The sequence below is a fragment of the Mus pahari genome, chromosome 6 (assembly GCF_900095145.1).
Source record: "Mus pahari chromosome 6, PAHARI_EIJ_v1.1, whole genome shotgun sequence".
In the NCBI taxonomy this organism is placed as follows: Eukaryota; Metazoa; Chordata; class Mammalia; order Rodentia; family Muridae; genus Mus; species Mus pahari.
In genome coordinates this window covers 71,570,005-71,595,976 of record NC_034595.1, presented here as the reverse complement: position 1 = coordinate 71,595,976, position 25,972 = coordinate 71,570,005, and the positions used below count along the sequence as shown (strand labels likewise).

The window sequence follows — 25,972 nt, the reverse complement described above, 5'->3', positions numbered from 1 at the left end:
AACTTTACAAACTTTCCTGAAAAAGAAAATTCTCCACAAATAAATCTGGGTGAATGATAGACCTATAGCATTTTTTCAATGATAGCAATGGTACCATGGATGTGCATTTATGTTAGGATTTTTTTTCAAAATATACATTTAAAACATGACCTTCTTTGTATTAATTGAAGCCGGGACCTTACTCATGCTATGGCACATATACCACCGAACTGTGATAACTCTATCCACTGAAGTGACCTTATTTCCTGATTTATTATAAACATTTACATCTGTCTCACATAACTAGAATGCATTAAAGTAGGAAGACTGTCCATTTGTGTCACTGCTGAATCCTCAGCTTGGTTAACAGTTGGCATCCAATAAATAAATAATTAATGTTTTGTATAAATGTTTAGAAAAGAAATGCTGAAACAATAGGGTAATTTTCCTTTTTTTTTTCAGATTTACTAATATGCTTTAGACTTAAGATAATGGAGCTACTATTTTTGCTTTCAAGAGTATCTATCTTAAAATCTCTCTTGGATATGATAAACCAGCCTGGCTCCATTTTAGGCTTGAAAGCCATCTCATAGTAAAGACAAACTAGGTTCATTCCTGTTAATGATTTAATCTCTGTTTCTCAAGGATTGGGCTATGCCCAACCTGTAACCCTAACTATCCTGCCTGTTTGCCTCTGCACTGCCTGTTCCAGGGAATGGCAACTATACCTTTGTTTCAGGAGCTTGTTATGATCACCTTGTTGTTCATGTTCTGCTTTTACAACCCCTTCCTACTTGCCTGCCACCCCCCCCCCACTCCTCTGCTATAAAAAGTCTTATCTCACCCATGTCCAATGCTGATCTCTTGACCCCTACCTTTAAAGGGACATAGCCTGTGTACATTAAAAAAAAAAAAAAAAAAAGCTTGCTTTAATTAATTTGGCCCTGATTTGGGTCCCTGGTCTTTCTCCTTACATCTGTGAAATTAACAGATGATCTCTACTATCATTATTACAAGCATTGTTATGTTTCATTTAGTATGTGGCGCTACTGTAGTATGGTATATATACTCCTGCATTTGTATGGTTAATTTTATAGTAATGGTATTATAACAATGCTGATGTAGTCTAGTATAACATGTATAATATAAGTAATGATAATAAGTACAGCATATAATAGCTATAATAATAGCCACAGAAACACATCGTTCCTTCTTAGAAAGGGGAACAAAATACCCATGGAAGGAGTTACAGAGACAAAGTTTGGAGCTGAGACTGAAGGAAGGACCATCCAGAGACTGGCCCACCCGGGGATCCATCCCATAAACAACCACCAAAACCAGACACTATTGCATATGCCTACAAGATTTTGCTAACAGGACCCTAATATAGCTATCTCTTGTAAGGCTATGCCAGTGCCTGGCAAATACAGAAGTGGATGCTCACAGTCATCTATTGGATGGAACAAAGGGTCCCCAGTGAAGGAGCTAGAGAAAGTACCTAAGGAGCCGAAGGGGTCTGCAACCCTATAGGAGGAACAGCAATATGAACTAACCAGTACCCCCAGAGCTCGTGTCTCTAGCTGCATATGTAGTAGAAGATGGCCTAGTCAGCCGTCAATGGGAGGAAAGGCCCTAGGTCTTATGAAGAGTATATGCCCCAGTATAGGGAAATGCCAGGGCCAGAAATCATGGAGTGGGTGGATTGGGGAGCAGGAGGAGAGGGAAGGTATAGGGGATTTTCGAAGAGGAAATTAGGAAAGGGGGTAGCATTTGAAATGTAAATAAAGAAAATATCTAATAAAAAAGAAAGTGAAAAACAAAAACAAAAAGAAAAAAAGAAAGAAAGAAAGAAAGAAAGAAAGAAAGAAAGAAAGAAAGAAAGAAAGAAAGAAAGAAAGAAAGAAAAAAGAAAAAAAAATAGCCACAGAAATAAAACAGAAATTGTCTTGGAGCTTGCTATTTTGCAGATGTGGGCATTTTGTCCATGTGATTTCATTTATTTCTCTCAGGAATTTTTTGAAGTAGGTGTTCTTTTATAAATGGTCATTTGAGGTTTAGAGGTGAATTAGCTGCTAGTGACAGGCAGCGGTATGGCCTATCCTCAGTTCCCTTATTCCAAAGGTTCTACTTCGCCAACAGTGTTTCCCAGCTCACCACACAATCCTCAACCCTTGCAGGCTGAGAATGACACTTCTAAACTTTTAAATGTGTTGCCTGAGAATAAGTTGGGATATTTAGAAGAGAGAATTTTTTACTTTTCCCCAAATTTCATGTCTGGCTTAATTTGATCTTACTCTTGATCTGTTAGTGATTATTCTTTAGAAGCCCTCGATTTGTACCTAAGGAGTCAGCCCTCATTCTTCCCCTGCCTACAGTGAAGCATGCTAGTAAAGACACTGATCACACTAAACCTGGACAATTCCTCGTGTTAGCTAAGGTCTGGTTTTAGGGAGCTACAGGTGGCTCTTTACCTTTGGTGCCAGGTGGCTGCAGGTTATCTCCAGTCAAAGAACACCAGCCCACAGGAAAGATGTCCCGGGAGTCAAAGCGGCACCAGTAGTCAAATGCGCCTCGCCACCCATCAAAGGTGACTAGCACCTCTGAGCCTCGAACTTCTCCAATAGTGGCTGGGCAAATGAAATGAGGGTTCTTTCTGTCTACAGCTTCTAACTTCATTCCCATTTTGAAGAAGTTGTGGGAAGGTGATGGTGGCTCCTAAATGAAAAACAGAAATATTCAGACCTTTTTCTAATGTGTGAGGTAGCTACACAGATCAAACTGCAAATAAATTCACTGTCCACTCTGTTCGTTTCTCCTCATAAGTACCTGGTTGGAAGTGCCCCTCTACTTTATCATTCTTCAGCTTTGTTTTGAGTTGTTCTTTCTCCTTCGTCTTTCAAATGAATTAATTGGCTTTTGCAGTTAAGATTAAAAAAAAAAAAAAAAAAAACTTATTTGGATCTTGACTGGAACTGCAGTGCATTTCTAGATTGATTCGGGAAGAAATGGCCTTTATTACTGATAACTTTAAACCTTATCTATGCACAGGATTCCCTTCTTCCATTTAAAACTTCTTTAATACAGATTTCTGTTTTATACAAAATTTAAGTCTCTTCTATAAATATATCATGCTTTAATTTTTGTTACATTGATTTATTTTCTGTGTGGGTATGTGTGGAGGTGTACTACTATAGTATACATGTTAAAGCACAAATTATGGGAGTTGGTTCCTTCTAATACCTGAGTCCCAGGGATAAAAGTTGGGTTGTCAGGGCTGGCAGCAAGCATCTTTACCCACTGAGTCATCTAACAGCCCCTCATGCTGTTTACGAACATTTGTTCTAGGTATATTAATGTTCCATTGTTACCATGAATGGTATTTTAAAATTTTTTATTATTAAACAATTAGTTAAAGTAGAAATGAATAATGTCTTAAAAGTTGATCAATTCTCTTGATATATGAATTTTTGCCTGCTTTAGTTATCAACCACTGAGCAATATATATGAAAGTATTTCCTACTGATTGCAGATTTTCCAGTTTTGTTGTATTTTATAGAATGAGGCTCTCTGAGCAAACCATCTTGATTTGAGCAGCTGCAGCTGCTTACAACAGAACACCACTAGCAGCCTGGTGATGCTCCCTCAGAGAAGGCAGGCAGAGGAAGGGTCACTGTGTCCTCTCCTGAGATTAGTTCCCTCCTGTACCTCTCAGTCATTTTTATGCAATTCTGCCATAACTGCATTTAGTCTTAGGGTCTAGCAAGGTACTCGAGATCCCAGGATGGGAAGGTTAACTGGAGAGAGGAGCTCCACCCACCCATGTAGATACGGGGAAGCCATCACCATGCTGGATGAAGAAGGCTTTCCAGTGCAGCCGCTGTGAGGTCACCCATGTTCTGTGAGCAACCCTATGTTCTACAGCATGCTCAACCGACTCACTGGGTTCCTAGGCTGCACTTGGCTTTGTCATTGGGTCTTATAAGGAGAGATCTTATAAGAAAATATTGCTATATTTTCCTAGGAAAGGAACTGCAACATCACCATTGATTATCATTTCTTCCTCTTGGACTCTAAGGCTATTTTTAAAGGGCATGTGTACTACTATGATTGCTTTGTTTTCTTGGTGAACTCTTACTTTTAACTCATCACTTAGTGACTTCTTTAATGCTTTTGTAGTATCAACATCTCTGTCTGACCTTCTATTCTATATAAATTTTATCTTGATAAAGATTTACCTGGTACTATCTCTTATGTTTTTACACTGTCAATATATATATTTTTTGATATAGGGTTTTACTATGCAGCCATGGCCAGCCTAGAGCTTGCTATATAGACTAGGCTGATCCTTGTTCTCATAGAGATCCACCTGCCTCCGTCTCTGCCTCCTGAGTGCCAGGATTAAAGGTGTGTGCTACCATGTCCGATAGCTACTATCAATATTTTTATGTTACTATGCCTTAATATGTCTATTACAAATAGTATGTTGTAATTAAAAAGTTTCTCATGATGGTCGTAACAATATTTATTTACCTAATTGTGTTTTGAGAGGTCTTGATGTTTCCCAAGTTTGACCCAAACTCTTGGGCTCAAGGGATTCTCCCATCTCAGCTTTCTGAAAGCTTGAACTACAAGCAGGTTACACTAAGCCCATCTGAATTTATTACAGAGATCTTACTGCCTATGTTTCTACTTAATTTCATTTATGGTTCTTTTACTTTTTTCAATGAATTACATTTCCCTCACTTTCTTTTCACTGACTGAGAAGTTAAACACTCTATAGCTGTTTGGTGGATTCCTTTAAGATCTTTCCTATACGACTAATTCAAAAGATCTAAAGCATCTCTATTAAAAATTTTCCCCCCTTTTTTCCTTTACCAACTCAGAAGTTATTCTATTTATAATCTTTTGTGGATTCCCTTAAGAATTTAACTGTATAGATGACATACAAAGTCTACTTCATCTTTATATATAGTCCTAGACAATGGAAGAACTTTAGACTGTTTGAACTACTTCTGGGTTATAAAGGGATAAGTAATTAATTTCTATGTTGCTTTACTCCAAGTTAACCACTTTGTTGTTATACTTAGAGCATACAATAATCTACATGAAAACAAACCCATTTCTTCACCAAATCTTCCTGTGTCTCATTCTTACTTTGTGGTTCAATTGCTTTCTTTCTGAAACATACCCAATGGCTAAGCTATACTCTACCTGCACTTGTTTGTTTAAAAGTCTGATTTTCACTTCCATCCTGAAATGACAGTGTAGTTGGAGATCAGCTTCAAGGTAGATGACTTAGTACTTTGAAACATAGTCATTGCCTTTGGCTTGACCTCCTGTACCTCTCAGTCATTTTTATGCAATTCTGTCATAACTGCATTTAGTCTTAGGGTCTAGCAAGGTACTAGAGAACACGGGATGGGGAAGGTTAACTGGAGAGAGGAGCTCTACCCACCTATGTTGATACGGGGAAGCCATCACCCATGCTGGATGAAGAAGGCTTGGAGAAATGTGCTGTGGTCAATGTACCCACTCTGAAGGCATCCTGATGATTACATGCTCAGATCTTCTATATTGACCTTCATTTTCTAGTTATAACAATGCCTTATTCTTACAATGTGTATTTGTGTCTATTACACATGCTGGAAAACTTATAATCTCTTAAGTTGATAATGCAAGTCTTCAAATATTACTTCCCTTTTACTCAACTAATCTTTCTGGGTTTCATGATTTCCATATATGATGCCTCCTTATATTCTCATTTTTTCTCCTTAGCGTGGATTTCTCAATGTTATAGTCTGAGGGGGTAACAACATACATACATACATACATACTTAATAGGTGTATGTATGTGTATGTATATACACACACACACATACACACACATATATACATATATATACATATACACATACATATATTATGGTAGATGCCTTTTTTAATCTTTAATTTCAAAGGTTTGAAATTTCTGTTTTATTTTCAGATGTTTGCTTTTGTCCTTTTAAAAATGTGGCATTTAAAAAGGGATATTTTGAGCTAGTGAGATGGCTCGGTGGTTACAGACACTTGCTGACAAGCCTGATAATTCAAGTCCTATCTGTAACCTGAGTTTCATCCCCAGCAGCTAAAGAGTGGAAGGAGAGAACATGCTCCTACAAGTTGTCCCCTGACCTCCATATATGTATGTATGGCATGTACCCCTCCCCACAAAATAAAATATGTAAAGATAATTTTAAATTTTAAATTTAAATTTAAATTTAAAACCAAAAATGTTTTTATTTCTTCTTCTAGTACTTCAGGCTTCAGCTGATATTTGTACTGTCTGAAACTACTTTGAGTGTGTGGTGTTTGTTACATTTGTACCATGTAAGACGTGTTTTGAAAGTTTCTGAGATTTCTGTAAGGCAGGACCCAGTGGTCATTCCAAGCAGTCCTTCACTGATTTACGGTGACGTCTAACCATCTAGAGAGTTTGGGGTTTGCTTCTGCCAGGCACCCAGCAATACCTTCATATAACTCTGAAGTTCCCGGACAGCCCAAACACAGGGGAAAGACTAATCAAAGGGGGCTGCATCCCACCCCTTCCCAGAGTCTCTTGCTTAGAAATGCCATCATCTTTTTCACATAAGAGATAAAAATTTAACAGATCCGGCCAGGCTCTAAAATCTACTTTATTCTGGAATGGGTTCAAGCCTAATCTTGTGTGGGTATATAAAAGTAAGATTCTACAAAGTAAGATTGGCAGAGCCCCCAAGACAGTCATGCATTTATCACATATGTTTTTTAACACTGTTGCTTTTCTTACTTTCTAGTAAGCACCACAAAGCATGAGGAGCTTTTCCCTACATAACTACCTTACAGTTTAAGGTATTTATCACTGAAAGAGGTTTCAAGTGACCTAATATATTAGGAAATCGGAGTTTTCCCATGATTTAACTTTAACTAGCAACACAGGTAAGCCTAACTCAGTTATCTCTACAGGGACTCTCAGCCCTCTAGAGAAGTCAACTATCAACAGGCTAATGCTTTCTCCTTTTGAGGTACAGAAAGAATAAACACAAGTTACTATTCCTGTTCTGTCCCTCACTAGCTGTGTGATCCTTACTCAGAAGCATGTATCCTAGGGGCTGGAGAGCTGGCTTAGCAGGTAAGAACGCATGTTGCTCTTTCAGAGGACCCAGGTTTGGCTTCCAGCACCTACATGGCAGTTCACAAACATTTGTAACTCTAGTTCCAGGGAATCTGACATCCTCTTTTGGCCTTTGGGGGCACTAGGCATGTATGTGGTACAAAGGTATTAACACAGGCAAAATCCCCGCCAAACAAAAAAATAAATAAAGGCAATTAAAAATTTTAAAGTATGCTTCCTTAGTTGTTGAGTTTAATAATTCTTAGTATATATAAGCTAGAGATGGGTATTAAGTGTGATAATATATATAAGGCTACAAACATGTTAGAGTTTAATTAACAGTTTAATATAGATAATTAACAGTTTCCTTCATATCTCCCTACTTAGAACACAGACTACAGAACTCTGTAAGAATTGCTTTAGGATTGTATTATATTTCAGTTTTAATAAACACATCTTAATTTCTTAACAGTCCTGTAAGAGTTCACTTTGCAGATAAAATAAAAAAAAAAAATCTCAGCAGAGTGATGGTGGTCCATGCTTTTTAATCCCAGCACTCAGAAGGCAGAAGCATATGGATCTCTAGTTCTCAAAAAACCAAACCAAATCAACAACAAAAAGATATTAGATTTGTTGGCAGCTAGAACCCAGAAACCAGTAATCCTCTCATTATTGCAGTTTAATATAATTCTCTGTAGATAACACCCAATTCATAGGTGTTTTAAAAATTATTCTACTGAACTAGTTTTTGAGAAGCATTCTCATGCCACAGAAATAAAAGAGACAACAGAGACTCAGAAATTGATAGAAGGCAAATATTTGATCTTATGAAGCTTACAGATGGTGATAGCTGAGGGACAGTATACCTTATGGAAAATCTTGATGGGAGCCATCTCTGCTCCATTTAGTGTCTTCAAAAGGAACATGGGCCAAGAGGAGGCATTCAGCCGAAAGCCTGCAGTAAATATAATGGAGAACAGGTTAAGAAATGTTCTCAAACACAAGGTAATATTAAGTTCTCCTTTTGGAATCTAGCGATTCCTGCTGGACCTATGCTGTGACAGTCACAGAATCAGAGGCCCTAGAAAAGGGTTTAAAAGCTGCACAGAAGAAGTGGCTCAGACAGGTGAAGGAAAGGAGGCCCCTTGGAGGGAATGCAAATTTACCCTAGGTAATGCAGCAAATAAGTAGTACAACATTTTAAAGAAAGGTCACTGAGAATCTTCCATCTCATTTGAAACTTGAGGAGCTAAAAAATCCTTTCAGACATATAGGGGTTTCAGCCCAACAGCCAATGTGTACTGAATGTATTATTCACTTCACATACCATTACACATATAAAATAATATCATAAGACAGACACAATGATTTATCCCCAGTTTATAGAAGATACAATGGAGATAGAGTGGTAGGTTGTCCAAGGTCACATTAGTGTAGTGGGGACAGATTTCAATACATGATGGTTTGCCCTATCTTTAAAAAAATTATTTCAGCCGGGCATGGTGGCGCACGCCTTTAATCCCAGCACTCGGGAGGCAGAGGCAGGCAGATTTCTGAGTTTGAGGCCAGCCTGGTCTACAAAGTGAGTTTATACAGAGACAGGGCTATACAGAGAAACCCTGTCTCAAAAAAAAAAAAAAACCAAAATTATTTATGATTACAGTATAATCCCAATGCAGTCATCTGTCCCCATTCCCACCCACCCTCATCTACTCTTCTTCCATTTCCCTTCAGAAAAGGGCAGGCCTCCCAGGCATATCAACCAAATATGGCATGTCAAGTTGCAATAGGATTAGGTACTTCCCCCTCATATTAATGCTGGATGAGGCAACCCATCCTCAGTAGGATAAAACAGGGTCCCAAAAGCAGGCAAAAGAGTCAGAGATAGCCCTTTCGACTACTATTAGGAGTCCTGCAAGACCAAGCTATACCTATGCAGAGGGCCTACATCAGACTGGGCAGTTCAGTCTCTGTGAGTCCATGTTAGTAGCTTTTGTGGGTTGTCTTGTGGTTTCCTCGACTCCTGTCTTCTATAATCCTTTCTCCACCATTCTACAGAATTCACCAAGCTCTGCCTATTGTTTGTTAGATCTTTATCTTATAGTTGTTTACTTCATTACCTCCTAGCAAACATCTTTCAGGGTAGAAGGGTCAGATATACATGTTGACAAGGCAGTATCTTATTCCAAGACTTCCCAGGTGATGTGGATCTCCCCCCATCCAAATTCAAGAGAATAGGAAATTTGTTTCAATACTCTTGAAGTCATAGATCTGAGTTTTACATTGAAAAGGAGCTTGGGTGTCAGAAGTTAATGGCTGATTCACAGTGTTAATTCCATTTAATTATCACACAAGCCGTACTAAAGCTTACTAATGATGTTCCAGGTGAAACAACTTGAGGTTAAAATTAAGGTAAAGCAAATTATCCTTGGCCACACAATGCTAAGTCAGTCCTGACACAGCCTGCTTTGTGCTCACTTAGCTAGGATCATTTCAAAATCTTCAAGAAGACATTCCAAGAGTTTCCAGGTGTTCCTGGGGTTGTGGAAGTCACTGGAGAAGTAGAGTCCAGCTGTTTAGTGAACTATCATGTCATGGATTTAAATGTAGATCAACAGAGCTGTACTCTAATTATAATTTGAACCCTCTGGTGGCAAGCCATAGAACATTACTCACTGCAGATAACAGGTGGATCCACCCCCACTGTACCATTACCAATGTCTTGTGTAACAAGCTTTGGGAAGTTACTAGAAACTATGGCTATCAATAAGACTCCATGGCACCTAGCCTTGGCTCTCCTCTCTTAAGAGCTTGGCATGTGAATGTGCATACAGAGGTGTCATTAACTCATTAGTCCTATGGACTTTCCTCTGCTTTCCCTATTTCTATATTTGTCAGACAAAATGCTGACCCAAAGCACTACTTTCCAAGCATGCTTTGGGGTTATCAAAGTTTCAGCCCAAGAGTGCAAGAAAGAAGAAACAGAACTAGAGGAGAAGTGCTCAGGGGGAGGTTATATGGGAAGAACTGCCAGGATTCCTCCTGGTTCCGGCAAGATTCTCCAACTACTTCCTTGTTGCACCTACAACTCAGATTTCAATGGCAATAGGAGTTGTGACTGATCTTGATGTAGGCCAAAGGTGCAGATGTGGTCCAACAAACTTTTCTTGCATTATCAATGCCAAGAACATTCCTGCAGTCTAGTTCAGTAAAAACCTTAAACATTACCTTTATAAAATAAGCATTTAAGGCACCATGGTAAAAAGCCTCTTCTCTCTAATATTTTGATTGGTTTTCTTCAATAAAAACTTATACATTTCTATAAAGTTCAATAAACAATCGATGTATCTCTGGAAAAAAATCTCTCCACTGATCCTGAAAGCTATATAGCAAAGGAAAATATTGAACGATAAAGACCACACACAGACTTCCTTTCACATAGCATAGTACATACGATGGTAGCCAACGTTGCTGAGCAAGCAGTTTATTCTATCATGTTTAGTTCTGCTCTAAACCAGTGGCTCACAAATTTGGACAGTGGAACCTTCAGGGGCGATTTACAGGCACTATCTGTTTTACTGCCCCAAATTCTGACTTTACCAATCTAAAACCTAAAGAAATTACGTAAAGCTTCCTAGTGATTTTAGCAGACATCCAAGTTTTAGACCGACTGCTCCAGAAGCACTGTTTAAACACAATATTGAGAAGAATGGGTCAATAATAGTAGTTCTGAGGGAAGGTTGCGATCTTTAAGCCATGTAGTCTACGAAGAATGGATACAAAAAATGTGATTCATTTACAAAATAGAATACTACTCAGCTATTAAAACGAGATCATGAAGTTTGCAGGCAAACGAACGGACTTCAGTATGTATGTACTCACTGATAAGTAGGTATTAGCCAAAAAGTACAGAATACCTAGGATTCAACCTACAGACCATAAGAAGTGTAACAAGCAGAAATGCCAAGTGAGGAGGCTTCAATTCCACTTAGAAAGGGGAAAGAAATAATCACAGGAGGTGGAGGGAGGAAGGGAGGGACCTGAGTGGGAGAAGGAAAGGGGAAGGGAAAAGGGGGACAGGAGAGAAGCCCAGAGGGCCAAGAGAAGGAATGGAAACAAGCAGCCTTGGGGAGGCAGGGGCACCCTCTAGAAAGTACCAGAGACCCAGGAGGTGAGACACTCTCAGGACTCATTAGGAGTGACCTTAACCAAAATGTCCAACATTGGGGAGAGGGAACTCAAAGAGTATACCTCCAGTAGATAGACAGGGCCTCAAGTGTAGGGCCAGGGTTAACTAAGACACAGTCAAAATTTCTGACTCAGAATTGTTCCTGTCTAAAAGAATTGCAGGGACAAAAATGGACAAGAGACTGAAGGAAAGGCGGTCCAACTTAGTATCCATCTCATGGGGAACACCAAGGCCTGATACTACTATGCTATGATGTGCTTATAGACAAGAACCTAGCATGGCTGCCATGAGAGAGACCTACTAGCAGCTGACTGTGACAGAAGCAGATACTTACACCCAACCATTGGATTCAAGTCATGGACCCCTATGATTGAATTAGAGGAAGGATTGAAGAAGTTGAAAGGGAGAGTGACCCCATAGAAGACCAGCCGTCTCAACTTACCCAGAACCCAGAGACTGAGCCACCAACCAGGCAGCATATATGGGCTGGTCTGAGGCCCCTGGCACAAATAACAGCAGAGGTTTCCCTGATCTGTTCCCAACAGAGGACTTAGAGAAAGGACTGAAGGAGCTGAAGGGGTTTGCAACCCCATAAGAACAACAAAAATATCAACCAACCAGACCCCCCCCCAGAGCTCCCTGGGACTGAACAACAACCAAGGAGTACACATAGAAGGACCCATGGTTTCAGCTGCATATGTAGCAGAGGATGACCTTGTCGGACATCAATGGGAGGAGAGGCTCTCGGTCCTGTGAAAGCTCGATGCCCCAGTATAGGGAATGCGAGGGTGGGGAGGCAGAAGTGGGTAGGTATGTGAGTGAACATCCTCATAAAAGCAGGGGGATGGGATAGGGAGTTTAGGGGGCAGAAACCGGGAAAAGGGATAAGAGAAATGTAAATAAAGAAAATATCCAATTTAAAAAAAAGACTTGTCTTTTCTCCTCCTCCTCTTCCTTTTCTTCTTCCTTTCTCTTCCTCCTTCATATTTAATAATTCTTACTAGAATAATGTTTCAGAGTTGACCAATCTGAAGTACACTTTCAAGAAAGTGAAAAATAGTCCCCTTAAACATAGATTTAGGTCTTTTTTTTTTTTTTACTTTAATTTTAAACCTTTATTTTGTTCTGTTTTGTCTGTCAAACAAACCCACATGCACAGATGCACAGGGTGGATCTTTGTGGGCCATGTTCTAGGTTTCATATGTCCTTCTATGAGATTTTACCTTTTCTAGTCCATCTTACTCTCTTGGTTTTTACTTCTCTCCTCAACATTCCTTTAGTGTTTTCATTTGGATCTGTTGTCTCATTGGTCATCTTGGAACTGAATTTTTTTTTTTTTTTTTTCGAGACAGGGTTTCTCTGTATAGCCCTGGTTGTTTTGGAACTCACTTTGTAGACCAGGCTGGCCTCGAACTCAGAAATCCTCCTGCCTCTGCCTCCTGAGTGCTGGGATTAAAGGCATGCGCCACCACGCCCGGCTTTTTTCTAGGCTTTCATACTAGATCCTCCTGCTTCACTATGCAGTAGCATATAACTGAGTCCGCTGAGTCTCAGTCTTGTTTTGAGTATCTCCTGCTCTATATGGGTCTATTTCTTTCTAGGCTGTGTTCGATCTCCAATGCTCTTCTTTTTTATACAGTTTCTGCCTGAATAAAATGTTTATTCTGGTCTCTGCTGGTATCAGCGCTTCATATTCTTGTGAAAATGTAGTTTAATTTGTTGTATTCTTAACTCAAAGTTATATTTAACTATGAGTTGGCAATGGTTTGATTTGTTTTATTTTTTTAAATTTTCTTTATTTTATGTAGATGAGTACACTGTAGCTGTACTGACGGTTATGAACCATCATGTGGTTGCTGGGAATTTGAATTTAGGACCTCTGTCTGTTCTGGTCAGCCCCGCTCCCTCCGGCTTATATCTAAGTACACGGAAGCTGTCTTCAGACACACCAGAAGAGGGCGTCAGATCTCATTACAGATGGTTGTGAGCTACCATGTGGTTGCTGGGAATTGAATTCATAACCTTCAGAAGAGCAGTCAGTGCTCTTAACCACTGAGCCATCTCTCCAGCCCTGTTTTCTTTTTTGATACATAGGTTTATAAGAATTTTTCATTACTTTATTTTGATACTCATTATTATCACTGAGTATATAGTTTTAATAATCTCTGAAAATGTTTCTATTCTATTGTTTGAGACACAGCCTCATGAATCCCAGGCTGGCCTTGAAATCATTATGCAGACAAGGATGACCTTGAACTTCTGGTTCTTTTATCTCTGATTCCTAAGTACTGGGATTATAAATACGAACCACCATACTCAGCTTATTCAGTGAGTGGGGTTGAACCCAAGGTTCTCAGTCTCACACATGCGAGTTAATCTATCAACTAAGCTACATTCTCTATATTAAAGAGTTTCTTCTTTTTTGTTGTGTTGAGAACTGAATCCTAGAGCTTCATAACCTAGGGTAGGCAAGTGAGAAGTAAGCTACCACTGAGTTGTATTCCCAGTCCACACAACAACTTCCTTTGGTTATTGCTGTTTTGTTGTTATTGTCTTGAAGTGCTGGAGATTTATGTATGCAAGACAAGCATTCTATCAACTATCCCCAGCAAGATGCTTCTAAATTTCCATCCAAAAGTAGCACAATAAAATAGCAAATAGCACTGTGCAACTGGAAGAGGCAGTACGAATAATTCTATTTCACTGTAAAGTCATCTTTAGGACATACCAGTAAACAAAAAAGACAAAGCTAAGACAAGTTTGTAAAGTATGCTATCTTTTATAGGCATACACATAATGTATATGCACAATTGCAAATATATATATATATATATACTCTTATTACTCTTTAATTCTGATATACCTATTAATAATCTTCTGGCACAAATATATTCATATTAATATGTAACAGTTATATATGTGTGTAGACACACATATATTTACCTAAATGTTTTGCTTGCTTTTATTTACTTTTAAAGGATTTAGTCATTTATTAAATGTAAGTACACTGTAGCTATCTTCTGAAACTCCAGAAGAGAGCGTCAGATATCATTACAGATGGTTGTGAGCCACCATGTGGTTGCTGGGATTTGAACTCAGGACCTTCAGAAGAGCAGTCAGTGCTCTTAACCACTGAGCCATCTCTCCAGCCCCTTTCCTGCCCCCCCTTTTAAAGATTGTTTTGTTTGTTTGCTTTTATAGTACTTTTTCAGTGTCAGGTACTGTACCCAGGATCGTGTGCGTGCTATGCAAGTACTCTATCTCTGAACTATATCCAAAGTCTGCGGCTATCGTTTTTGAATGAAAAACAAACAATAAAGTTAAAGAAAGTGGTAGCCTATTCAAAAAGCAAAAGCAACAGAGAGGAATTTTTGATACTTTGTTTCATAAACTTTACTTTAAAATGCACATACTCATATAATCGCAAACCCAATTAATTAAAAAGCAAGTCCGCACCTACACTTAAATGAAATTCTTAAGTTAGTGACAGAGCCACCCAAAAAGAATTAATTAATTAATCCAAGTAACCATAATGTCTTATTACCAACCAACCTTATTCAAAGAAAATCAAGATGAGAAAGGACAGAGGAAAAGAGGGAGAGAAGAGAGGAAGAAACATAGAAGAGGATGTGAAGAGAGGGAAGGATATCGGAGAGATGTAGAAAGAGGAGGAGGAGGAGGAGGAGGTAAAGAAAGGAGGTAGAGAGGGAGGAAAAGATAAGCAGAAGCAGTGAGGAGATCAAAGGAGTGTGAAAGGAGACAGACCAGGGGATACAGAAAGTGAAGGTGGTGTGACAAGAGCAAATTCTAAATACCAAATAGTTCATAGTATTAACAAATAACCCTGGCTTATTTCACGCCTTTAAACTCAGCACTCAGTAGGCAGCAGCAGGTAGATCTTTGAATCTGAGGCCAGGCTGGTCTACAGATCATGTTCCAGGACAGCCAGGGCTACACAGAGAAACCTGTTTCAAAAAATAAAAATGCATGAATTTAATTATTAAATGTGATATGATATGTTTATCTTTTTTTTGGCATAGCTATGTTTTAAAAATATTCTTGCCTATAAGAGAGACATACTGTTTCATGATAAGGTGATACTATATTGTACTTTAGGACAGAAACAACCAAGTACAGGTAAAATAGAGTACACAATGATAATTGTAACAACAGAAGACATATTGACATAATTGTGTTGTTTTCTTTACTTTGTACATACTTGAAAGTTTCCCACATAATTTTTTACATGGAAGAAAATGTTAAAACTCTTTCAAATGATATATAGCCCCTGAGAAAAGTTAAGATAGCTCAGCATCCTGAAAGGAACATGTCCCAGAGCCCATAACTTGTCACTCCATCTCATGAAGACTCACCACAATTAATAGTTAACTGTCAATAACTGATGAGGTAGCTTGATTTTCTCAGGCACTGAGAAAACAAAAAGAATGACTATGATCTAAAGAAGTGTGAGTATTATTTTAACTAAAAGAATAGATGGATCCTTAACGAGAAAATCCCAAGGGCCAAGTAAGAACTGGGACAGAACAACTGGGGGAGAGGACAGAAGAGACCGTTTAACCGGTATCTTTTCTTCCAGGTGGATTTTCTCTCTCATCTTTTTTGGACTTAAGAGCTTTATGCTCCCCCCATCTCTACGTCTCTCCCTCTCCTTCTCTGTCTTTCTCTCTGTCTCTCACCTCTAGGTTTTTGAGGTAGGTTAGATGGAGCAATCCCCTTCTGTTCTCCCTCAGGATCCATGAGCACTGGCACAAATGGGAAGAGCATGGACTCTCGTTAAGTTAACCAGGGTGTGTGAGGACTAGACACCCTACACTAAGGTAAAGATAAGTCACTTTATTTTAGGTGGCCTTTCAGGGGAAGTACTCTATAAAAAAAAAAAAAAAAAAAAAAAAAAAAAGAGTAGGGATGTGTTCCAGACTTTTCCATCATACGATGTATACTGTTTGGAAGCTAGCCAATTGGCCAGGGAGAACAAGGCTCTAGATACTCACCTAGAGGGGGCTGTAGCATCCCACCATTCTTCTCACAGTTTCCAATTGGCTGGATTTCAGAGGAGTCAACCAGTCTCCAGAAGTCATTCTTGTTGTCACTGCCATCAAGGCGCAGACGAAGTCGGGCACCTGTCAGTCCAACTACCGTGGCAATACAGGTGGATGTGGTATTCCTGGGATCCTGTGCTTCCAATTTCATGCTGATCTTGAACTCATTACTTGGAGGTGTGTAGGACTGAGGAGAACAAGGCAAGGGAATTAGGCAGACTACATATAAACTGCATAGGAAGTTCCTGTCAATAGGAACGCTAAGGAGGTGGAACTTGAAAATAACAAGCATTTGGATTCAAACTGGCTATACACTTGGGTCAGGGATAACCAGCCTTGCTTATTCCCTAACATTTAAGAAAGGTTTTACACAAATGAAGCATGAGAAAATACAAGGAAGGAAAAAAGTTACTTTCCTGTGACATATCAAGTACCGACTCATTACCAGTACAAGAAATGGTAGGCGTGTCCCGTGAGGTCTTTTCTACTTCTACCACACAGACCATTAGAGGTTAATTTTTTTTTATTTTAATATTCAATCAACTAACATAATTGGCATACAGTAAACTTGTACTCTTTGGTAAGTCTTGACATGGCATTACTGGTACTATATTTACCTCTGAAAGTACCATTATGATCAAAATAATGAACACACCACTGTTCTTCAAATTCTCACATGCTTCATTACAATTTCCTTTGCTAGCCCCTCCCCTTCTAATCTTACATGGAATCATGGAGGAGTACTGTTTTTATTATTAATTTTTTTAGTTAGTATAACTATTCTGGTATTCTCCATATTGCTAAATATATCAATATAAGTAAAGTATACCTAATCTGAAATTATGAGAGTCAAACTGAGAAACTTTGTCACTGACATGCTGGTACAAGAAAATTCTGTACTTGGCATTACATGATGTGTTGAAGTCAAAATACAGACTATAAAAATACTGTATAATAATTACCTTGAGACTATAGGCAAAAGACATGTAAGAAACAATAATAAATTGCATGCTTAGATGGGTTAAATCCATACATACTTTATTAGAAAATATTTCAAAATCTGGAATTTTAAACACTTATGATTTCTAAAATGTAATGACACTGGATCTGTAATGCATCTCCTTTAGTTGCTGAGGAAGAGACCATTTATTTTAGTTCTAGCTTTTGGTTCTTATAAACATGTGGAATTAATTCCAGGCTGCCGCTTTATATTCAAGCAAATGTTCAAACCCCATCTATAAATCAGTGTGGTGTCTATGTGTAGCCTATAAACTATAAACATCTTCCCATAGACTTTTTTGTTTTGTTTTCTTGATTCAGTCTTACTCTGCAGTCCAGTCTGTTCTCGAATTCAGGGTCCTCTTAAGTGCTGGGATTACAGCCTATACTACTATGCCATGCTCTTGTCACCTGTACTTAATTATAATAGTATAAATGTTGTTATTGTATTGTCTACGTAACAACAAAAATACCTTCTGTATATGTTAGTACAGACACCCTTTTACCCACCCACTCCATTTATTTATTTATTTATTTATTTATTTATTTTGAGGTAAGTGTCTCAACCATAGTCTAGCTGTACCTGGTCTCAGTATGTTGCTCAGATAGGCCTCTAATTACTGTGCTTCTGCTGCCTCAGCCTCCCAGGTGCTGGGATTATAGATGTGCAACACTACATGAAGCTTTCCCCAAACATTTCGGATCTACTGTTTACTCCATCTACAGATAGAAGGAGTGCCACTCTCTTTCTCTTGCATAAACTTCTATTTTTTTCATTTTTTTATTAGATATTTTATTTACATTTCAAATGCTATCCCGAAAGTTCCCTATTCCCTCCCCCTGCCCCTGTTCCCCTACCCACCCACTCCCACTTCTTGGCCCTGGCTTTCCCCTGTACTGGGGCATGTAAAGTTTGCCAGACCAAGGGGCCTCTCTTCCCAATGATGGCTGACCAGGCCATCTTCTGCTACATATGCAGCTAGAGAAACGAGCTCTGGGGGTACTGGTTAGTTCATATTGTTAATCCACCTATAAGGTTGCAGACCCCTTCAGCTCCCTGGGTACTTTCTCTAGCTCCTCCATTGGGGGCTCTGTGTTCCATCTAATAGCTGACTGTGAGCATCCATTTTTGTGTTTGCCAGGCACTGGCATAGCCTCACAAGAGACAGCTATATCAGGGTCCCTTCAGCAAAATCTTGCTGGCATGTGCAATAGTGTCTGGGTTTGGAGGCTGATGTGGGATGGATCCCCAGGTGGGGGTAGTCTCTGGATAGTCCATCCTTTCATCTTAGCTCTAAACTTTGTCTCTGTGACTCCTTTCCTGGGTATTTTGTTCCCTATTCTAAGGAAGAATGAAGTATCCACACGTTGGTCTTCCTTCTTCTTGGTTTTCTTGTGTTTTATAAATTGTATCTTGGGTATTCTAAGTTTCTGGACTAATATCCACTTACCAGTGAGTGCATATCTAGTGACTTCATTTGTGATTGGGTTACCTCACTAAGGATGATATCCTCCAGATACATCTATTTGCCCAAGAATTTCATAAATTCATTGTTTTTAATAGCTGAGTAGTACTCCATTGTGTAAATATACCACATTTTCTGTATCCATTACTCTATTGAGGGACATCTGGGTTCTTTCCAGCTTCTGGCTATTATAAATAAGGCTGTTATAAACTTCTAATAGTAGAATGGCTGGATGATGAGTATAGGTTTATGTGTGACCCACACATCAAAAGTTAACTCTTTTATAGCATGACTCAATGCTTTTTAGCATATTCATAGTTGGGTAAACACCATACCTATTTTTATAACATCTTCTTCATCATCCTAAAAGAAACCCCATCATTGTTAGGCGCTTTTTCCATTTCTCTCTCTGCAGAGAGTCCCCCCCCACACACACAAACTATTAATTAACCTTGTTCGGACATACTCCATTTTCCTTACTTATCATTGATAGATATTTGCATTGTTTCCTCTTTGGATAACACATATAGCTAATGTTAAGAAAATGTATTACAACTTTCCCTTGGTAAGTCCATACCCACACTAAGGTATGTCTGTCTCATAATAAAGTATAGACTAAACCTTATTTAGTAATAAAAATGAGCAACTATTTCTTTTTTATAATTAAGATTTATTTATTATTATATCTTAGTACACTGTAGCTGTCCTCACATGCACCAGAAGAGGGCGTCAGATTTTATTATGGATGGTTGTAAGCCACCATGTAGTTGCTGGGATTTGAACTCAGGACCTTCGGAAGAGCAGTCAGTGCTCTTTTTTTTTTTTTTTTAAAGATTTATTTATTTATTCTATGTAAGTACACTGTAGCTATCTTCAGACACTCCAGAAGAGGGAGTCAGATCTCATTAAGGATGGTTATGAGCCACCATGTGGTTGCTGGGATTTGAACTCTGCACCTTTGGAAGAGCAGTCGGGTGTTCTTACCTGCTGAGCCATTTCACCAGCCCGCAGTCGGTGCTCTTAACCACTGAGCCATCTCTCCAGCCCTGAGCAACTATTTCATAATGATCAATTCTGAAATTTTTTTCTGCATCAAAGCCAGGAATCCTAGTTTGAGTCAAGGTCCTTAAAAGGTTAGGGAACTCCACAGGCTGCTGAGAGCAACGGTGTGGAGTTATGCCTCTGGTCCCTCACTTCTGGCACAATTACATCATCTGCATTACTTTTCTTTCTGTCTCTTTCTAAGTGCTCTGGTTAAAATTTCTGGTATTATATCACATAAGAACTGTGGTAATACTAAATTTAAGACTTCTAAGAGCCATATAAACCACAACAGCAGGATAGTTTCTAATTCTTATGTGGGAAAAATGCTTTCAGTTTTCTTCATTCAGTAGGATGCTGCCTAAATGCCTATCAGATACAGGCTTTATTATATTAAGGTACAATCCTTCTATACCTAATATGTTCAGGATTTTTATCATGAAGAACACTAAATGTTATACTGCTATTTCTGCACCTATTGAGATTATCATGATTTTTATAGTTCATTCCATATACATATTATGTATATGTTATGTAATAAGTATCTGATTTGCATATTCTGCACTATTCTTACATCCTTGGAAACAAACCAACTTGAACATGGTGTATGATCTTTCTGACAAGCTTCTGGTTTTAATTTGCAAGTATTTTCTTGAGAGTATTTGCATTTTTGTCCATCAGGGCTTATCGTTCTACGGTTTTCTTTTGTTGTTGTGTTGTCAGGCTTTGGTAACAGGTATTTCAACCTGAATATAATAGGCTAAGAAGAGTCCCCTCCATTTCAGTTAATTTCTAATTTTTAAAACTCAGCACATAGTTGCTAGATAACATTATAACATTTTCAAACAAAGTATGACTTGCTATTCTTTACATCCCATCCTGTTTCCCTGTTGTAGACATACACACAATGATCCTTATTTTCTTTCATGATTTGAGATGCATTAGTGTTAGATCTTTAGCAGAAGATGGCCTAATCGGCCATCACTGGGAAGAGAGGCCCCTTGGTCTTGCAAACTTTATATGACCCAGCACAAGGGAAGGCCTGGGCCAAGTAGTGGGAGTAGGTGGGTAGGGGAGCAGGGGTGGGGATGGGGGTATAGGGAACTTTCGGGATAGCATTTGAAATGTAAATAAAGAAAATAATAATAATAATAATAATAATAATAATAATAATAATAATATTAAAAGTTTTGATAAATTCAGGAGCGTGGGATGTGGTTCAGTCGGTAGAGTGCTTGCCTACTGTGTACAAAGACCTGGGACTCCCAATACTGTATAAACTAGGATGTGGATGTAGGAGGATCAGAAGTTCAAGGTCATCCTCAGCTATATAGTGTGTTTGAGGTCAACTTGGAATACATACATACATACATACATACATACATACATACATACATGAAAAAGAAAGAAAAATTTAAAAGCTGCATTAAATTCAGCAACAACTTGGTCCTGGACTTTTATTTAGTCAAACTTTTAATTACTAATTCAATCTTTCAACATTATTCATTATTGATTACATTTTGGCATGTTTACAGGTATGCTGAGGTGTAATATAAGTGCTTATGTGTAAGCACACATCCATGCAGAGGCCAGAAGAGGCCAGTGAGTGTCCTGGAGTATCATTCACCTACTTCCTGAGACAGTCTTTCACTGAACCTCAAGCAAGGCCAGCAGTCAGCCAGCCAGAGATCCACAGCCCAGGAGTTAAATGCACACATGGCATGCGTGGCTTTTCATGTGGGAACTCATGCAAGTGCTCTTACCCACTGAGCCATCTTTCTAGAGCCCCGTTCTGGTCTTTATAGCTTCCTGGTTCAACTTTGGTAGGCTATACAGGTCTTGAAATTTTTCTATTTTACTAGAATTTCCAAATTTTTTTCAAAAATAATTTCTAGATCCTTTGAATTTTTGTATTCTAAGTTGTGATGTTTCTTTTTTCATTTGGAATTTTATCTGGGTACTCACTCTTTCTTTAGTTAAGGCTTGTTAATCTTTTCAAAGGATTATTTTATTCATCCATTGTGTTCTCTTAGCCTTTATTTCATTTGTTTCTCTTCTGATTCTTCTACAAATTTTGCATATGGCTTTTGAAGAACAGAAGTTTATATTTCTGAGGTTTTCCTTTTATGTTTTTTGTGTATGTTGTGTACTGCATGTGTACATATTTATGTTTGTGCATGTGTGTGCACATGTATACATATGTACGTATAGGCTGAAGGTCAATGTTATATGTCTTCCTCAATTGTTCTTTCTTATTGCAATGTGTGTACTTGCTGACCCTATGCATGTGAAGTCAGAGGTTGACATCAGGATGCTCTATCACTGTCCACTTTAATGTCTGGCTACAGGCACAGGCTGTCATGCTTGGTTTTCATTTGGGTGCTGAGAATCTGAAGCCAGATCCTCATGTTTGAGCAACAGCATTTTACTGACTAAGCCATTACCTCAGTGCCTCTTTTTATGATTTTTAATTTTTTATAGAGCATATTTTGGTCAGATACTTTCTATATGTAAGGTGAATATTTGTAAGTTCACCTCACCCCCTTGGATGCTATTTTTAAGTGGAAGTTTCTCTTGTGTTAAATATCTTGCTGGATTATTTTAAATCATTGACTAGAATGCTAACTTAATACTGAGACAAATTTTCTAGTTAAATTATTTAATTCTAAGGGTGATTTCTCCTTTAGTAGTGTTATGCTTTCTGCCGAGGGTAAGCCACTGTGTCTGTTTGCTAACAATATATGAGGTCCCTTTTGCTCCATTATCTTTACCCCATTTGACATCTTTTAAATGGGAATATCTTAGCCTCACATACTCTTTTCTCTTTCCCTTCTCTTTGGGAACTCCAATTACACATCTGTGTGGTGAGCAGACGTCATGGCTTGCTGTTGTCTTTTCACTTATATCTGGACTGCTTCCTCTCTGTAGTTCACTTTGGATAAGTTCTGATCCTGTGTCTCAGAGCTTAATATTTTCTTCTAACATTAACCATAGTGTTTTTAATTTTACACATAGCTGAGAGTCTTGATATATTTCATTTCTCTACTTATATTTTGAACCTATCAATTAAAATAATCAGTTTAAGGTGTTTACCTGATGTTCTGTATGGTCCTGAGTCACTTGAACCAATTAACTATTCTGTTTACTACTGACTGCACTCTTCTGCGTCTTTGCATGCCTAATAATCTTTGACTGCATGTTAGGTACTGTGCATTTTAACACTGAGTACTAGGTATTTTATTTTTCTATAGATTTCCTGTGATTTGTTTCTATATAAATTTCCTAAGCCAGTTTGAGCCCTTCAAGTATTACTTTTATAATTTTTTATGAAAGAATGGAACACTGCTCAGAGTATGACTGTTTCATATTATCCAAAGGCTTTCTGGGTAGTCTCCCAATGCCCAACTAATGAAAGGGTTTTTCAGGAACTATGCTCAGTCTTGTGTGAATGACTATCAGGCTGTCTTCTAATATTTTCAGATTGATTTTTCCATTGGCTATAAGTAGGTTCCTCATCCCTCAACAGGAGTACTCTCCTGAATAATTAAAGACAATCCTCTGTAGACCTGTTGGGTTTTGTTATGTTAAACATTCATCTTCTCTGACACATTTCCCTGTGAATTCTAGCTCCTTTAATGTGTCTGGACTCCCTGTTCCATATGCTTGAATTAGGGAGTCTGGTGGCTCAACCCAAGATTCTCCATCCTTGGAAGATGATCTGGATCGAGGCAGTGAGAAGTCAAATCATACAGGCTTAGCTCATTTGTTTCCCATTTCTCAGATCACTGTTCAGTTGCCTGATCTTTGGTGACTTGAAAGCTATCGCTTAGTATATTTTTGACTGAAAAATATTTTAGGTAAAAATATGAATTTAGACTACATTATCTCAAATAACCAGAAAATGTACTTTTTCTTAGAAAACATAAAATGTAAGACATTGATAAGGAGTAGTGAGGACTGAAGGGAGAACATAGAGAACCGTGACATCTTGCAGTTAGCAACAGCACACTGCGTCACTCACCAACCTTATCACACACTAATGTCACAACACCATCTACACATTGTCTGCAACACTTAATTTTATGTGGGAAGATCTAAATTACTCCAAAAATGTCCCTCAGTAAGTCTGGGTTCAGTGTTCTTAAAGAAAGGTAAGACTGTGGCAGAGTGTTGAATACCGGAAAACACTGCTCCATATTCAAGAACCACATAGAATCCACAATTCTCTTTTCTAGCTCTCTGAATTAAGAGCTACAGAAAAGGAAAAAAAAAAAAAAAAAGACTCAGTATAATCAGTAGCAGAATAACCTTGGAGGAAAGAAGGTGTTGCTTGGAATGAAGTTGGGGAGATGGGTGGTGCTAAATAAAACTCAGTGCCCAACTTTTACTTGAGTCATTCTAATAAAATTTTACATTGGGATCCTTAGGTAAGAAGTAAAAGGGCTCCTACTTCATGCGCTGATCACTCAAGCACCAGAGAAAGAGCACTGTCTCCCACCTACTAACCATGCTGAAAATCAATTACCTGCTTGAAGCAATGGACAGGCGCTGGGACTGAACATGTTTCTTTTAGGTATTTGTCCCAGGTAAAATGACCTGTAAAGGAAATAGAAATCTCTATCACAGTCAACTTCCTTAAAAAAATGCTTTTAGGATGCACTTCACACTAAACAGCAACTAAGTCATTAGTGGACTTTAAATTTAACCTTTTTTTCCCCCTATTTGATCTTAATCAAAGGTAATCTTAGGAGGAAGAATCCAAGTGCCCTGGGTGAGTCTTTTTAAATTAACATTTTAAAATCAGTCTTAAGATGACTTTCACTGTTTTTCATGTTAGTTCCTATACTGACTGAAAATTCTCAAGTAGGGTATATTAGTATACCCTATATAGGGTAGTAAAGAAGTACCAAGAAGCCCATAGAAAGCTAGAACTTTCTACACACAGTGAACTAGAGATGCAGAAAAAGCAGAAGGTGGTGGAAGAATTGTTTGTTTTGAACAATCTAACTCCTAGAGAAGCCCTGAAATGCTGTCAGCTAACATAATTTAGCACCCAATATGGTTCAACCTCACATCACAGCTTAGGAAGTAGCAAAGACTATCTAGAGACATGGCAAGAAGACTTCAGGGGAGGGAAAGCAACATGAGTAAGATAATACACTCCAACCCTCACCTGTTAAATTGCTACTCTAGGCACCAAATGCTGAACGGTGTTATGGAATGAAAAGGATGTGATAATCTAGGCCAAAGTAGGGCTTGGGAAGCAATCCTGGCGGCAATAGGAGAGACTGGCTGTCTACAGAATCTTTTAGTCTCTTGATATTGCCTTAAGTATCTCAAAGGGTAAAGAACAGTGAACTAGAGAAGCAATCTAAGGTTGACAGAATCCTAGGCTCAGGACAACATAGAAAGGCATAGGCTATTATATACAATATCATTGAATGACAAAAAGATCACCGAGTCTTTATTTAAAAGTTAAAGCAATTTACAGTTTCCCCCTAATACCCACCTAGAGGTGACCCCATGATGGAGCAGGGAAGGTCCCAGAGACTCTCACAAGCTAAAACACTGTAGCAAACCAGCATTTCTTGAATTTTCCTCTGTAGTGGAGCAGCACAGGGCCCCTTTGGGCCATGCAAAAAGCACTAGATGCTGGGAATAAAAATGAGTCACTGAATAATGATATCTAAATCACTACAAAGACGATGCCAAGACTTCGCACCACTCTATCAGTTTTATACCTGCTGTTTTGTCTCTTTCCCACCATCCTTAACTAAGCAAGTAAGTCTGGCCAGAAATCCTAATCAGCTCTGAAATATTTCACAAGCCAGTCAACAACTAAACAATATGACTAGACAGCCTATACAGTAAACGAGAGGATAATTTCCTGGAATGAAGATTTAAAGAGGTTACCAAAATTCAATTTTGATAGTATTATGTTATAGCTATTAGCTGAGAAGGTCTTAAGTTGAAGATTGAATAATGTTATCATTACTGCTATTAGAAAAAGAAAACTTTGCAAATTATTAATACATCTTTACAAATAAAAGATTTAAAAGTCAATTTTTAAATCATGAATTTCACTGGACTGAGATCCTTAAGCTCACTA

At 38.4% G+C, this 25,972-nt stretch overlaps 1 protein-coding gene across 6 annotated transcripts in view; it reads right to left on the bottom strand.

The window, feature by feature from the left end:
* Positions 1 to 25,972, bottom strand: part of Scmh1 (Scm polycomb group protein homolog 1) — a 117,195-nt gene that overhangs the window by 43,132 nt on the left and 48,091 nt on the right. For 4 of the 6 annotated variants that reach the window (XM_021200169.1, XM_029539678.1, XM_029539679.1 and 1 more), the window contains 5 exons: positions 25,373 to 25,515; positions 24,389 to 24,459; positions 16,310 to 16,544; positions 7,975 to 8,063; positions 2,451 to 2,694 (listed from right to left, as the gene is read on the bottom strand). In XM_021200169.1, the coding sequence (XP_021055828.1) occupies positions 2,451 to 2,694; positions 7,975 to 8,063; positions 16,310 to 16,544; positions 24,389 to 24,459; positions 25,373 to 25,448 (715 nt within the window). In that variant the 5' untranslated portion in view covers positions 25,449 to 25,515. The remainder of the gene's footprint in view (positions 1 to 2,450; positions 2,695 to 7,974; positions 8,064 to 16,309; positions 16,545 to 24,388; positions 24,460 to 25,372; positions 25,516 to 25,972) is intronic. The other 2 variants (XM_029539677.1, XM_029539681.1) reach the window with 1 other exon arrangement.